We start from the raw sequence: 15,803 nt of genomic DNA on the forward strand, positions 1-15,803 counted from the left end.
ACAGATTCTAAGATTGGCTGAATATGACAGTGGGGGGACTGGGGCTTGGTGGGATTGTGAGTTGAGGACTTAGGGATTGGGTAAGATGGAAGAGTGGGGACCTGGCGATTACGTGGCGGGATGGAGAGGACTAAAACTGAGCAGGGATTAGTGGGGACAGTGGGAATGAAGTGATTGGGTGTGGGTATGAATAGGGTTGTGACTGCTGAAAAATGAGATGGGGAGAAGGTTTGAAAAGACCTGGAGGGGACAGTGGGCTATGGAAAGGATGAGACTGAGAAACAGAACTGGTCTTTGAAGGTGGTGAAGGAGGGTGGAAATGGGAGTCTGGATGGAGAGTAAGACTTAAGAAAGGGACTGGAAGTGGAGAGGGATTGAATAATTGGGAAGGAGCAGTGGCTGGGGAGGGAATGTGTATGATGGCTGGAAATTAGGGACTTCAAAGTGAGTGAAAGATGGGAACAGGAGGCTACGGAAAAGAATGAGACACAAGTATGGAATGGAAAAATTAGGAGAGTAACAATAGAAAATGAAAAAACAGGTAAATAGGTGAAAGGTGATAGAGGGAAACTGGAGACTACAGGCTGAAGAAGATGGGGAATTAAACCCAGCTATAGGTAGATTAAAAATAATAATAAAAAAAAAAATGAAATAAAAGGGTCAGTGTCACATAAAGGAGAGAAAGGGGGAAAAAAGAAGAAAAGCAAAAAGAGGAAGTGGTAATAAGACCAGAACCAACCCAACTGGAAAAATAAAATGATTAGACAATAAAGGTATCTTCTGGTATAGGTTTATTCTCACAGTACGAGTCCTGACATCTGTGTGATTGATACCGCAAGATTGACCCCACGATGGGGACACAAAAGTTGGCTCAGGGTACACAACCCCTTGAGTTGGTCCTGTGAACCTTCTATTGGACTGAGTGCTATGTTTGATACATTCATTTCTGGAAAGATCATTCTTTGAATTGAAAATCTGAACGAGTACCACACCTCATGAATATGCAAATCATAGTTCTGTCTTTTGGGAGGAAATTGAGGGGTCTCTTCAAATCTGATTGTTTTAATCTGCTGCTCATTCATTTCTCCTATAGTTAAATGTTTTTGGACATCTGCTGTATCATAAGACTGCTTTATAAAATTGGGTTGCAATGTTAGAGGGTGTATGGGATTCAGGGTTATATCTAGGGAAAGCAGAAGTTCATTGAACTTGACCTTTGAATTGCTCATTGTTTGGCAGTAAATTCATCATCATGCCCCAAGGAAGAGTTTGACTCCTGCTTCTTTCCTCCAGAAGAAATCAATGATACAACTTGCTTGTTCTGCTGGCAAAATTGAATTTTCTTGGCTCCAAGGAAAGTGTAGGAGTTAAGTCCTACTTTGGTGTTCAGTTATCTCAGTACATCTGATGTTCCCAATAATATCTCATGTACATCAGTAAGAGCAACAACTGGATAAGCAAGGAGAAACGGATCTCAGAACTAATTCAGTTTGTCTCGCTCTGGTTCAATCAACATTTCAGTTTTCTGATCCATTATCAATAGAAATCAAACCAAATAAAACATGGAAAAGAAAATAAGATGATACCTTTTTTATTGGACATAACTTAATACATTTCTTGATTAGCTTTTGAAGGTTGCCCATTATAAACCATAAAGCTGTATTTCTCTGTTGATCACCCCATCCCTCACCTATCCACACCCATCCTGTTAGAATATCAATGATATGCTTTGATGTCCCCATGCATACCTCCTACCCACCCTGTCAGACTGTCATAGTAATGCTTGAATGTTTTCACTTATATACACTGTCAGCTAGCACATTTGCTTATTTCCGATCTGAGGAAGAAGGGCAACCTTCGAAAGCTAATCAAGAAATGTATTAAGTTATGTCCAATAAAAAAGGTGTCATCTTATTTTCTTTTCCATGTTTTATTTTGTTTGATTTCTATTGATAACCTTAAGAGTGGACTAACACGGCTACCACACTCCTCTACTGATCCATTATCAAACCAGAGCGGGATAAACTGCATTAGTTGTCTGCATGTTAGTTCTGAGATCTTTTATTCTTGCTTATTCAGTTATTGGTCGTATTTAATTAACATGAAAGTAGGTGAGAGTTTCTAGATGCAAAAGTATCTTGATTTGGAGTAGTGTTTCTCAACCCAGTTCTCGGAGCACACCTTGCCGGTCAGGTTTCCAGGATATCCACAATGAATATGCATGAGCGAGGTTTGCATACCAAGAAGGCAATACACGCATGTCTCTCGCGTGCATATTCATTGTGGACATAGGAGCCAGCTTTTTGAAATGATTGAGGGGGGGGGGGTGCTCAAGTCCATAAAAAGGAAATTAAAGCATGGTGGGTTGTGGGCACAACTACCAGACTGTTGTTAAAGGAAGAGCACAGCAGGTGGTGCCACACAGGGAGGACTTGTGGGTAAACAAGTCAACTAGTCTCTCTTCCTTCCCAGCCCCAACTCATTGTCGCAGTTTACCATCCTCCTCCCATCTACATCACACTCATGCTATGCCTTCCAGTTCACCTCCAAACCAGTCCTCAGTAGTCCCCTCTTCTCTACTTAACCTATACAGACAATACACGTTCTCTTCTCTCAGACCATTCCCAATTCTATCTCATAAAATTTAGTTCTTTATTTACCATATATTACAATGTAAATTTTTATTTTGATGTTAGTCTGAGTCTGTACATTTTTACTGACTGCACCCAAAATCGCTTCCAACTCTTGACTTCACATTCCTGTCCCAAAGAATGCACATTATTAACAACATAGATGAACCCTAGAGTGGAGGAGTGGCCTAGTGGTTAGGGTGGTGGACTTTGGTCCTGGGGAACTGAGTTTGATTCCCGGCACAGGCAGCTCCTTGTGACTCTGGGCAAGTCACTTAACCCTCAATTGCCTGCCGCATTGAGCCTGCCATGAGTGGGAAAGCGCGGGGTACAAATGTAACAAAACAAAAACCCTGAAATTTCAGGGGGTTTTTTTTTTGTGCTTTGGGCTAAGTATGACATGGAAATGTTGACATTATTTCTCATGTTTCAAATGAATGCATATCTGTATTCTCCCTTGTTATTGATGTGAATGGGTCTTCTGCTGTCCCTTGATAATGCCTTGGGTTTAACTTTGTAGGGTTTGCAGGTCCTTTCTCATCTTTCCCTCCCATGAAGGATAATTAGCCCCAGTTGGTACAGAACCTTTATATATATTAAGCCCTCTATCCTTTTACTTTGAACTATCTGATCGCAGTAGATAGTCTGGGTACAGTAATTAAGAATGCACTGTGTAAGATTCCTAATGGTGCTCACTTTGTCCTTCAGGTACTGTACTTGGATGCAGTCGAGTACTTCCCCAGTGAGCTTCAGGAGATCCTGGATCTTATGACTGAGAAAGAACTACGAGTGCGTGTGCCTCTGGAAGAGCTGGACCTGCTACTGGAAGACTGAAGAAACGAGAAGGGAGAGAAACAAAGAACAGAAACTATAGTAAACCGTGACCCAGACAGGGCTGCTGAGCTCTTAGAAATGTGCTAAAAGGAAAGTAACCTGAATGAAAAAGGGCAGGTCAGCACGGCCTGGAAGGCTTTGCAGGGCAAGATAAAGGAACAGTCTTTGAACTTCTACAGAGTCCCTGCTTTCTAGGGCCATTATGCTAGCTAGTCATTCCCACTGTATGTAATTGGAGAGAGAAATGATATAGGGTGACGCCTTCCACTGCTTGGTGCTATCAATTTGAAAAACTGAAAACTAGGACTCTGGATGTTTTCAGTTTGTGTGTACCTGACGCTCTGGTCTTGGTTACTGCGATAGTCTTCCGACTTGGTGGCATCTTGGACAATTTATCCAGATACTGTGAGCTGCATTTTTCTAAAGGTTCTGCTTCTACCACATTGCCAATATATTGGTTTTAAACAACACTTCAAACTATCTTGCTGATTTACAATGAAGCCAACATGTGCATGCATTGTACTTGAATATAACAAATCACTTCCACTGCACATCCCTCCGGATCACATAGATATTTTGGAGCCTGTTGTATCAGCCACTTAAGGTAAAAGAGAATCTGTCATTGTTAGCAGGGACATGGCTTCAATTCTCCATTTCAGTGTGAATACAGAGGGGGAGGGGAGAGGGGAATAACATGTCACTTATATTCATCATGTTTCAGGAAATTGACATTACAAGTGGGTTTCAGATCAGCTTGTTTTTTTGGAAGAGAGGGAGAGAATATGTGGAAACACACATGAAAGAACTATGTTCTGTCTGCAATAATCCCTGGTCTCTATTATAAAATAGAATTCTAGTCCTTTTGCTGTGCTGCCGTTAACCTACTTTGGGGATAAATACATTGTACAATACAGCACATATTCTTTTACATGTTGAATAAACAGGTTATTTAGGTTCCAGCTGTACACTTGTCCGACAGCAGTTTTAATTCTGAAACCTTTGCTGAAATGTGATGGACAAATGCTTGAATGGCTATGTTCGAGGATGTAAAAAAAATAAAAATATTTGTAAATAGTATACATGTATTTTTGTAAAAATATTAACTTGCAGTTTATCAGTGCTGGAATTTTTTAATTCTCTATTTTATTGTGATGTAAAATACAGAATAGACCTTATATGGATAAATATTTGTTTGATGTTTCTGTTTGAACCAGTTCTTTCAGTTCAATCTGCTATTTAAGTTGTGTGTATGTCCCCAGATGCCATGGCTCTGGGTTTAAGTGCAATATCATAAGAAAAGCTATGTTTAATTAGACCAAAGTCCATAGAGTGTGTCATGGACAGTTTGAGTCCCGAGACTCGGCAGATTCTGGGTTCTTGTGACCCACCCTGGCTACTGGGTTCCAGAGTAGTGCTGGCATTGAGATCCTTTTCATCCTTTGTTTTCATCAGCAGAACTTCTCCGAAAGAAAATTAAGCGGGACCTTCCTTCTCTATATAGCTTTGATTCAAAGGGGACTGCTTCAAACAGACCCTTTCAAGCTAACCCAGTAATGAGATTGCCCTTGGTAATCTTGGATCTACAAACTGCTTAGAAGTTGAGGGGGATAATGTGTATCCTTTATTTTGCTCTGTCATTAAGCACACCTGGCTTATTTTTATTTATTTCAAACTTTCTAGTCTGCCTACAACTAGGCAGATCACACCTTAACATCCATTATAAAAAACGAAAAACAAACATTAGCAAGCATTGGGTTAAACAAGAAAACGGACAAAATCAGCCCCATGTATGTTCAAACAAATATGTCTTCAGTAACTTACTGAATTGAACCCTACAACTATACAGTCTCAAATAACCTGGTAATTTGCTCCAGATTTCTGGACCCACTATCGAGAATGCAATGTTCCGTATATTAACATATGCCACAGTTTAGCATTTACCAAGAACTTCACATTTTCAGACCACAAAGATCTAACAGGTTGATATTCCTGAATTATATCCTTAAAATATCTAGGAACACAAACCTTCCCACCTCATACTGTACTCGAGTGTGTACTGGCAACCAGTGCAAAGAGTGTAAGGTTGCAATACATGCTCAAACTGGACCATGTCCACCAACAATCATGCACAGGCATTTTGGATCTCATGCAATGCCTGCATTTTTGATAAACCCAAATATAGCGCATTGCAGAAATCAATATGTGATATTACTAAACTTTGTACCACAGACCGAAAATCACACTGTCCACATAGGTTGCACCTTTGCTAACAAATGAAGCTGAAAAAATGCTGACTTAACAACTTTCAGCATTTTTGAAACCTCTCTACTGGGATTCCCTGTATGTTCTGTTTCAATAGTATCCTTCAAGGATACTCCAAATCATGTGCTCTTGGGCAAGCTGCTCTATGGAGGAGTGGCCTAGTGGTTAGAGTACTGGTCTTGCAATCCATGAGGTGGCTGGTTTAAATCCCACTGCTGCTCCTTGTGATCTTGGGCAAGTCACTTAACCCTCCATTGCCTCGGGTACAAAGTTAGAGTGTGAGCCCTCCTGGGACAGAGAAATATCCAGAGTACCTGAATGTAACTCACCTTGAGCTACTACTGAAAAAGATGTGAGCAAAATATAAATAAATAAATATATGGAATGTTGCTACTATTGAAGATTCTACATAGAATGTTGCCACTTTTTGAGATTCTGGAATGTTGCTACTGTTTGAAATTCTACACAGAATGTTGCTAGTGGAGGAGTGGCCTAGTGGTTAGAGCACCGGTCTTGCAATCCAGAGGTGGCTGGTTCAAATCCTGCTGCTGCTCCTTGTGATCTTGGGCAAGTCACTTAACCCTCCATTAGGTACAAACTTAGATTGTGAGCCCTCCTGGGACAGAGAAATATCCAGTGTACCTGAATGTAACTCACCTTGAGCTACTACTGAAAAAGCAAAATCCAAATAAATAAATATTTGAGATTCTACATGGAATGTTGCTACTATTTGAGATTCTACACAGAACAGTTCTAGTGGAGGAGTGGCCTAGTGGTTAGAGCACTGGTCTTGAAATCCAGAGGTGGCCGGTTCAAATCCCACTGCTGCTCCTTGTGATCTTGGGCAAGTCACTTAACCCTCCATTAGGTACAAACTTAGATTGTGAGCCCTCCTGGGTCAGAGAAATATCCAGTGTACCTAAATGTAACTCACCTTGAGCCAGTAGCGTAGCCAGTGATTAATTTTTGGGTGGGCCTGGAGGTGGACTGGGTGGGCACAGACCTCTTTCCTCTCCACCGTCCACCCGCCGCCAGCACCATCACATTTTGTGTCCACCCGCGACAGCCCCCTGCACTGACCTGAAGCGCGTTCTCCCTCCAATCTAGCACCGGCGATCATAGCCAGCCTTCTACCACGTCCAGCGCGCGTCTTTGGAGCTTCTTCTCAGGCGCGTCCCGCCTACTCTGCAACTTCCTGCTGGACGTGGTAGAAGGCTGGCTATGATCGCCGGTGCTGGATTGGAGGGAGAACGCGCTTCAGGTCAGTGCAGGGGGCTGTCGTGGGTGGGGCGGGCCTGTAGCAAAAGTGGGCGGGCCTGGGCCCATCCAGGCCCACCCGTGGCTACGCCCCTGCCTTGAGCTACTACTGAAAAAGGTGTGAGCAAAATCTAAATAAATAAATAAAATATCTCCTTTGTAGAAGTTGGTGCCAGCAGCCTTTGTTATAGGTTTCTATATTTACTTTATAAGTGTCCATGAGATTTGGCTTCTTACTGGCAGGTAATGCTCTGGAAGTGGTCCATGCAAGGTGCTTGGTGGCTCTTTTTATAGAATGTTTTTTTTTTCTCTTAGAATTAAATGATTGGTGTAACGAGATCTGCTCAGGTATTTTTCTGTAGATTAGAACAGGCCTAATATTCTCATTATAACAGGCTATTTTATAAAAACACAGGAGCACCTATTTTATAAAAAATCTAGGGCCAAAGCAGCAGGAATTGCACTTAGATTAAAATGATAGATGTAAATGTAGGTAAAGTATGTATCGTTTTATATTTTTTTTTATTTATGAAATTTAACAAATTAAATCCAAGCAATGTCACTTATACAGAAAAGTGTTTCTAAGGATAACAATCTTTTACAAAGAAATTCTCAAAAAGGAGAAATATTTTACACTCAATTCCACAATATTAGATCCAAGACTTAACAAAGAGGAAAAATTTAAGAAACATTAAAGGCAATATTATACCTGAGGTACATGAGCTAGATGTTTACTGTAGGAAGAGCTCTAAAATCAATCTCCTGACGTTCTTTTAGTTACCAAAAATGCTGACAAGTGAGAGGGTTCGAAGAAAACATATTTTACATCTAATAATACATTTACATGGATATCTTAGAAAAAAGGTTCCACCTATTTGCAGAACCCCAGGTTTCAACAGAAGAAGCTGCTTACGTCTACGTTGAGTATCTCTCGATACATCAGGAAATAAAAGTATATATCTTTATAAGAAACGTATGCATCATAATGACTCTGCCTGAAAATAGCTACTCCTGGGTTGCGTAAAGTGTGTGCCTTCTTGGCACTGTGGATACTTTCACATGTATGATCCCTGGAATGGTTTTGTAAAAGCCTATTACATGCATTACTAGGCCTTTTTTCTTTTTTTTAAAGGATTAATCATTTGTAATGGCACCTCCCCCCCCCCCCCCCCCCCCAATATTGAGTATCTCATTTAATTTGTGAATCAGCATATTTAAAACAGTTTGGTGAAGGGAATCTCTGTTCCGGAGACGGGAAGACGGTAGAACTAGAGGACATGAAGGGGGGCAGACTCAAGAAAAATGTCAGGAAGTATTTTTTCAGGGAGAGAGTGGTGGATACTTGGAATGCCCTCCCGCGGGAGGTGGTGGAGATGAAAACAGTAACAGAATTCAAAAACGCGTGGGATAAACATAAAGAAATCCTGTTCAGAAGGAATGGATCCTCAGAAGCTTAGCAGAGATGTGGTGGGAGGCGGGACTAGTGGTTGGGAGGCAGGGCTAGTGCTGGGCAGACTTCTACAGTCTGTGCCCTGAAAATGGCAGATACAAATCAAGGTCAGGTATACATCCAAAGTAGTGCATATGAGTTTATCTTGTTGGGCAGACTGGATGGACCGTACAGGTCTTTTTCTGCCGTCACCTACTATGTTATATGTTACTATGTAAGAGCAAGTAAAGTTCAGTTTGCCTCCATTTTTAAAGTCTGGATCATTGTAGTGCACGTTTATCAGGGCCTGAGGATCTAGCCTGTGCATTTGGAAACGTGTGCCCGATCCCCTTGAAAGATCCTCTAAGGTGCTAATGGGTTTTATTTATAGTTGCACAAATGCCCCTGGTTTGTGTACTTAGATATGTAGCATCACACCTTGGTAAGTAAGCGTGCCTGGGAGCTATAATACCTAACAGGGCCTTCAGTGGACTGGAACAGGCTGAGATTAGGCCTCCTTCTAAGGCAAACAGAACCTGGTACTGCTCTGGACAGCTGCTTTCTGTTCAGCTTCCCTTTCTCATGGCAAAAGACAGGATTTACCTTCACAGCTATGTCCTGTCCCTTATAATCGTGGAATACATTGTCCTTGTCTCTTCCGTTCCAGGTAAGAAGAAATGGGGCATATGCACTTGACATACTTAGCAGCTACAAGGAGAGAGAGGTAAGCTGCTGGTTAGAATTTGGAGCTGTGTTTCAGAACAGCTGGGGTCTAATCCTGGCTCGTGGTGCAGCTTTACCATGTTCTACCCAGCTGGGGGACAAATGCAGTAAAATGCCCTAAATGTTATGCATGGAGTGGTTCAGCTCTTGTGCAAACTTTCTTTATAAATTTATAGGCTGTACAATCTAACCCTCCTTGGTGGCTCATAATAAAATTCAATACAGCAATACTGAAAAAATAAATGACAAACTAACATCAAAGAACATGCTTAAAATCACTGATCAACGTAACATTTTAAACATCGAGTTATGACGTTTGTTTTCCAAATGCTTCTCTAAGCAAATGGGGTTTTAAAGACTTTTTAAAAATGATTCATAGCATTTTCATGAATGCAGTTCAGGTGGTAAAGAATTCTCACAGTTTGGGCCCTGCAATCTTTAAAGATCGATGAGCGATACTTCTCAAATGTATTAACATGAAAAGGGGGTTCCTGAAGAAGATTTTGTGTTCACCTTACTGAAAAGCTTATTTATATCCTATGGTAATTGAGATGTTAGATATTTAAAACAAAGGCAGAGGAGTTCACAGAAGACCATTCAGCTTAGCACAGAGTTTTCTAACAGTGAGGAAGGCTTAGCTCGATCTGCTGCTGTCAGCAATAGTGAGGATTTTATGCCCGTTTCTTCTCTTTGCCGCAAGCATATGGCTCCCACAACGTTTTCTGGCTTTGCTGAAGGGGAAGGTTTGCTGAACCCAGGACCGGATTAAGTCCGATGCTCTAAGCACAGCTCAACATTGGTGCCCCTCGGCCCTTCCATTGCTTAACTGACAAGATATTAAGACTCGATAAGTGCTGAGAAATATCATTATTGTATGAAACAAAACACCATATATATTTATGATCAGAAAAATACTGAAATTCATGTTGGATAATGGATGTGGCAGGCAACAGTGAAAGAGTTAAAGGCATGATAGCCAGGGGGAAAAAACTGTGATGCTCCCTTCCCTTGGTGCCCTATGCATGTGCTTATATTGCTTAATGGTTAATCCAGGGGGTGCTGGACTGTTATATATCAGCACTCGGAGCTGCGTTCGTGTTCGTGATGGAATGCTACGCTGCACATAACCGGTGGTCTTGGGAAAAATTGCTGTATGCACAAGCATGCAGCTCTGGGTATGGATACGGTTTTCTTGTGCACTACATATGATTGGCGTTAGCGCAGACCCATGCGCCTCTGTATCTGCACATTCTTCTATGCTAGTGCGTGTTTTTCGTGTAAAGCTTATTACCGTACAATTTGGGGAGCACACTTTTCTTTTAAACACCTGCATTAGGAAACCCTGCGGTGAGCAGAGCTGTAACACACAGCTCTCTGCGTTAGCCCCCAGGTTGAACCTAATGGATATTGTCACAATAATGTTGCTGCTCCGGTGTTCTTGGCGGGGGGTGGGGGGGGGGGGTCCTGGTATTATTGTGAGATGGATCTGGGCATTCATCTCACAGGTGCTTGCAAGTGCTGTGACTGAGGTGCACAGAATGAATTATTTCCTGTAAAAATCTAAAAGTGTTCAGAGCATGATTTATACCTTTTGTAGGTGGTAAGGTGCTAGCGAGTGACCCATGCCTGAATTTGAGATCAGATATCCAGGATATATTGTGTATGACTATCTCCATGTCACAGGAGGCAGAGGTCAAGACACAGGAGGGGTGTGGGGAGCTGCCAATCTGGTCAGTGGGAATGAGGTTGGCAGGGGCCCATCTGTTTGGACAAGTGCTTTTCAAACTGCCTCTAATTCAGAAGATTAAAAAATAATTTAGTTGTACCTGGACAGTTTGCATACACCAGGAAGACTAACCTTGGCGTCCAACTGGTTCAGTTAAGAGCTTAACATAAAGACTTGGGCCTTTAGAAGTGTCCATTCAGCCACCAGATGATAAATGCACACCTTGCATGGATGATGGATGTGTGTTTGTTGCATTGTGAAGTATTCCCATAAAAAAAAAAAAAACAGCACAAAGGGCCTTTAAAATCAGAAGGGACCACAGTTCTTTCATTAAAATATCCTTTAATAATGAACTTTGATTGAAGAAAGACCCAACACGGGCCGTGTTTCGGTGCTACCGCACCTGCGTCAGGGGTCAAACCAATGACAAAGGAGGTTTCAACAAACTAATTTCAAAAGGCTCATGCTTTCCAAAATTGGTGATATGTTCCTCTGAGTATAAGGCAATGCTGAATTCATGCACATAAATAGTAACCTTCAAATAGAACGTAGTGCAAAGCGCACGCACACCAACAGTGTAAATCTCAGAGGAACATATCACCAAATTTTGGAAAGCATCAGCCTTTTGAAATTAGTTTGTTGAAACCTCCTTTGTCATTGGTTTGACCCCTGACGCAGGTGCGGTAGCACCGAAACACGGCCCGTGTTGGGTCTTTCTTCAATCAAAGTTCATTATTAAAGGATATTTTAATGAAAGAACTGTGGTCCCTTCTGTTTTTAAAGGCCCTTTGTGCTGTTTTTTTTTTTTTTTTTTTTGCTTGGTCTTTTTCTGTACTTGGTTCCCTCTCTTTGTCACATTGAAGTATTCCCAATGTCAGAGTCTCTTTAAGTGTAAGTACTGCTGTAAAAAATTATTTTTTGGGTGGTTGGAAATAAAAACCAGTTTGTAGGGGATTTAATGCTCCTGCTTTGGTAATGGTTGTGTTTGCAGTATTGGCAGGTAGCAGGGCATTAACCCCCCCACCCTCCCTTTTCAAGTATAGGACAGGCTCTCAGTCTTGACCAAAAAGTCAAAAGGGGCCATCCTTGGTTCATGATTTGCACCCTGCACTTGTATTACAGCAGCATTGAAGCTGAAAGCAATCCCAGAGTGTTTGGTCTGGAATAAAGTGATCTAAACTGTGCTTTCCTGAGACTGGGGAGGGGGAATCTATTCTATACACATGCCATTGCAATTATCCAAGGGAGCTGTTTTCTAGGTTCAGTGCCAAATATGTGGAACACTGGCTATCTTAGGTTTCAGATAATAAAAGGGTCATTCTGGTAGGTTCCCTCTTAATTGTAAAAGTTAGGTGGAAAAGTTTGTTTGAAGATCTTTTAACCAAGGGGTCCTTTTTATTTATTTACTAGTGAAAAAGGCCCGTTTCTGAAACAAATGAAACGGGCGCTAGCATGTGTTTTTTTTTTTTTCTGTTTGATATTAAGAGATATAAATGTTTTTTAAAAAGCCAAAGAGTTTTTTTTTTTTTTAAGTTTTATTTGTTTTGTAATTGTTCATTACATTTGTAACATTTCCTTGTAAATGTTTGGATGGTGGTCAGCGTTTGTTGTGGAGTGGGTGGTTTGGCTGTGGGGAGCAGTTGGAGGATGGGGGGGGAGTTTGTTTGATATTGTGTGTCTTTTAATTTAAAGGGGGAGGGGTGGGGGCTGGAGAACGGAGTGTTTTCGTTTTACAGGGGGAAGTGTGTTGGGGGGAGGGGTTGGGGGGATGTGCCATGCCGGCAAAGTTGGAGGAAGTGGTGGTTGGCTTTGTGTTTGTTTATTGTTGCAGTGCTGATATATATATATAGAGAGAAGAGAGTGAGTGTGCATCTCTGCTTGTTCGGCATCAGTGTATGTGTGCATTAGTGTTTTTTTGCGGGGTGCAGTGGTTGTGTGTCTGTGTTTCAGACTGAAAGATCATGTGTGTCACAGAGGTAGTTTGTGTGTGTGTGTGTGTGTGTGTGTGTGTGTAATTGAGAGAGGGTGGGGGGAACTGGGTGTTTGTGGACGAATGTGTTTGTGACAGGGGTTTGGGGGTGGGGGTGATTTGAGAGGTTGTTGCTGTGGGCTTGGAGTGGGGTCAGCATTTGTTGATATGTGGAGTCGGTTTAGCCTGTGTTTTTGTTGGGTCATATTAGTGTGTGTGTTTTTGTTTTGTTTTGTTTTTGTAAGTGTTTTGGTTTTTGAGGGGGGTTGGCGGATGTCCAGTGCTGGCAAAGTTTGAGGAAGTGTTGGTTGGCTTTCATATTTTTGGACCCAGCACAGGGGGAAGGAGGCTATTGAGTTCACCCGGACTACAGGGAAAGCCCTTCTGCCATCTTCTGGTTTTACAATCCCTATTGGGAGGGCTGCAGTAACGGGAGGGAGGAGAGTATGGGGGGCTGGGTGGTTTAACGGCGATTCGGGAGTGATTCGGTCGTGGAGGAGGGGGGTTGTCGCGGGGGGGCGGGGTTGTGACTCGGAGGGGTCTGCTTAATTTTTTTTTTGCTTATGTGTCAGATGTAAGTGCTGAGGAAGTACAGGACGGGGATTGCTGTGAATCCCAGTGCAGACATGTAAGTGCTGAGGAAGTGAGGAGAGTATGGGGGGATGGGTGGTTTTACTGAGATTCGGGAGGGATTCGTTCTGGAAGGAGGGGTAGAGGGATTGTTTTAGCTGAGGAGGCTTTAATGCCGGTTTCCGTTTGCAAGGGGGAGCGGGGTTGTGACTCGGAGGGGTCTGCTTCTGTTTTTTTTTTCCCTTATGTGTCAGACATGTAAGTGCTGAGGTGAATCGTTTCGTGAGGGTTTCGGTCTGGGAGGAGGGGGATTGTTGTTGCGGAGGAGGATTTCATGCCGGTGTCCGTTTGCAAGGAGGGGGCAGGGTTGTGGCTCAGAGGGGTCTGAACGTTGATTATGCCGGCAGCACATACCTTGAGCAGGAGCACGGGCATCTGAATAGTAATCTCCCGCCATGTCGATGTGTGCTCGTCCCTCGCGTCCAACTTGATGACGTTGAGGGCGGAGCGATGCGATTGGTTGAGTGTCATTGCTCCGCCCTCGACGTCATCACGTTTGACGCGTGGGCGGGGCAGACACAAAGCGATCTCACCCCCTTCACTTTTAGAATGTTGGGTAAGTGAGGCTTCATTAGAACGTTGGAGGTGCGTTTTATATAGAGAGATATTACATTTGTACCCCGCGCTTTCCCACTCATGGCAGGCTCAATGTGGCGGGCAATGGAGGGTTAAGTGACTTGCCCAGAGTCACAAGGAGCTGCCTGTGCCGGGAATCGAACTCAGTTCCCCAGGACCAAAGCCCACCACCCTAACCACTAGGCCACTCCTCCTGCCGCAACAGGTAAAAAGGCTGAGAAAAAAATGGCCATGCGGTAAGATTTCACTTACCATGTGCCTAGGTGGGGAGGGAGCACTTACCACCACCTACTGAAATGGCAGTAAGGGCTCCCGTGCTAACCTGATGGTAACCGGGTAGCACGCAACGCTGCCTGATTACCTCCGGGTTAGCACCTGTGGAAATATTTTTTTTGAAATACCACATGCTGGAGGTGAAACTGCTGATGGGGCCAGCAGTAGCTCCAGATTGGCACGTGGTGGGCTTACCGCTGCTTTGTAAAAGGGCCGCTGTTAGTAATACTCTTGGGGTCTTGCCTATGTGTATGGCGGTGATGTAGCTATGTGGGGCCACGGGGGCCTGGGCCCCCATAGATTTGGCCCTGGACCCCCCTGCCGACGACCCTCTCGACCCCCCCTCCTGCCGCCAACCCTCCCCCGCCGTCGCCTACCTTTGCTGGTGGGGGACCCCAACCCCCGCCAGCCGAGGTCCTCTTCTTCCAACGCAAGGCTTCGTTCTGTTTCTGTGAGTCTGACGTCCTGCACGTCAGACTCACAGAAACAGAACAATGCCTTGTAGGCAGTGGGGGAGAGTTGGCGGTGGGAGGGTGGGTCGGCGGCGCTGGGGGGGGGGGCTAAAATGTGCCCCCTCACCTCGGGCTCTGGACCCCCCTCCTGCCGAAGTCTGGCTTCGCCCCTAGTGTATGGTACTTTAAAAGTCCTGATTCCTGTGAATGAATCCTGTGGGGGCAAAGATTGTACTGATGCACAATAGGAAGCGGCATCGGCTTTCTTGATTTCAAACTTCCATTTATTTTAAAATACTGTAATCAAATGGATCATATCACCCCTAGATGATGAATGCCCAGATGCCTTTCCTGCTCATGAGAACTGTGCATTTGATGAAGTGTGTGAGGATGCTTCCTGCCAGTACAATGAGTATGTGACCTGCCACCTGAACCGCTGTGGGACCTGTGAAGCTGTCTTTCGTGGTTACGATAACCTCACAGTGAACTGCAAACAATGTAAGGCCTTGTACATTCAAGTCTATCTCCTTTCTGCCCCCCCCCCCCCCCCAAAAAAAACAAGCTTTTTAAAAATTGTATTTTTTTTTTTGCGTTACTTTTTCTAATCAAGGAAAACCACATGCTTGGGAAAGATATGCTATTTCAACATACTTTTTTTTCAGGAATTGGCTCCGTTCTTAAATATGGTCCTGAGATTTGTCCAAACACATTGAAGGCAAGAAAATTATAATAAAATATCGAGGTACCACAGAAATCTTTAATGGGTTGGCAGAACCAAAACTCGACACGAGTTGTGTTTCTAGACCTTCATCAGGAGTCTACAAATAAAACAGCCTATGTAAAAAATAAATTAGTCAATAATAAATACATCAAAATGACATATGATTAAATGATTACAAAAAACTTTAAGTCTTCCACAGTGTGCTTTAGCTGCATCCAATATGTATTGCATAAAAAAAGTGAAAGTGATGAATAGTAGAAAAAACATGCTCCACAGTGACACACACAGATATGGAGTTAGTGACGGTCCTTGAAATGCATT

General features: G+C 43.1%; 2 protein-coding genes across 6 annotated transcripts in view; both read left to right on the forward strand.

The window, feature by feature from the left end:
- The window catches only part of NRDE2 (NRDE-2, necessary for RNA interference, domain containing), a 58,139-nt gene extending 52,214 nt beyond the window's left edge, over window positions 1-5,925 (forward strand). The window contains exon 13 of one of the 2 annotated variants that reach the window (XR_003943365.1): window positions 3,339-3,363. Coding sequence is in view for 1 of the 2 variants with exons in the window: in XM_030214749.1 (XP_030070609.1) it covers window positions 3,339-3,464 (126 nt within the window). In the remaining variant the exon portion in view is untranslated. Of the gene's footprint in view, window positions 1-3,338 lie in introns of both variants that reach the window. The other variant, XM_030214749.1, reaches the window with a different exon arrangement.
- A 3,032-nt stretch (window positions 5,926-8,957) lies between these two features.
- LOC115477800 (epithelial cell adhesion molecule-like) overlaps window positions 8,958-15,803 on the forward strand; it is a 29,419-nt gene continuing 22,573 nt past the window's right edge. For 3 of the 4 annotated variants that reach the window (XM_030214887.1, XM_030214890.1, XM_030214888.1), the window contains exons 1-2: window positions 8,958-9,079; window positions 15,089-15,259. In XM_030214887.1, coding sequence (XP_030070747.1) covers window positions 8,995-9,079; window positions 15,089-15,259 — 256 coding nt within the window. In that variant the 5' untranslated portion in view covers window positions 8,958-8,994. The remainder of the gene's footprint in view (window positions 9,080-15,088; window positions 15,260-15,803) is intronic. The other variant, XM_030214889.1, reaches the window with a different exon arrangement.

This window comes from Microcaecilia unicolor, chromosome 9, assembly GCF_901765095.1.
Source record: "Microcaecilia unicolor chromosome 9, aMicUni1.1, whole genome shotgun sequence".
NCBI lineage: Eukaryota > Metazoa > Chordata > Amphibia > Gymnophiona > Siphonopidae > Microcaecilia > Microcaecilia unicolor.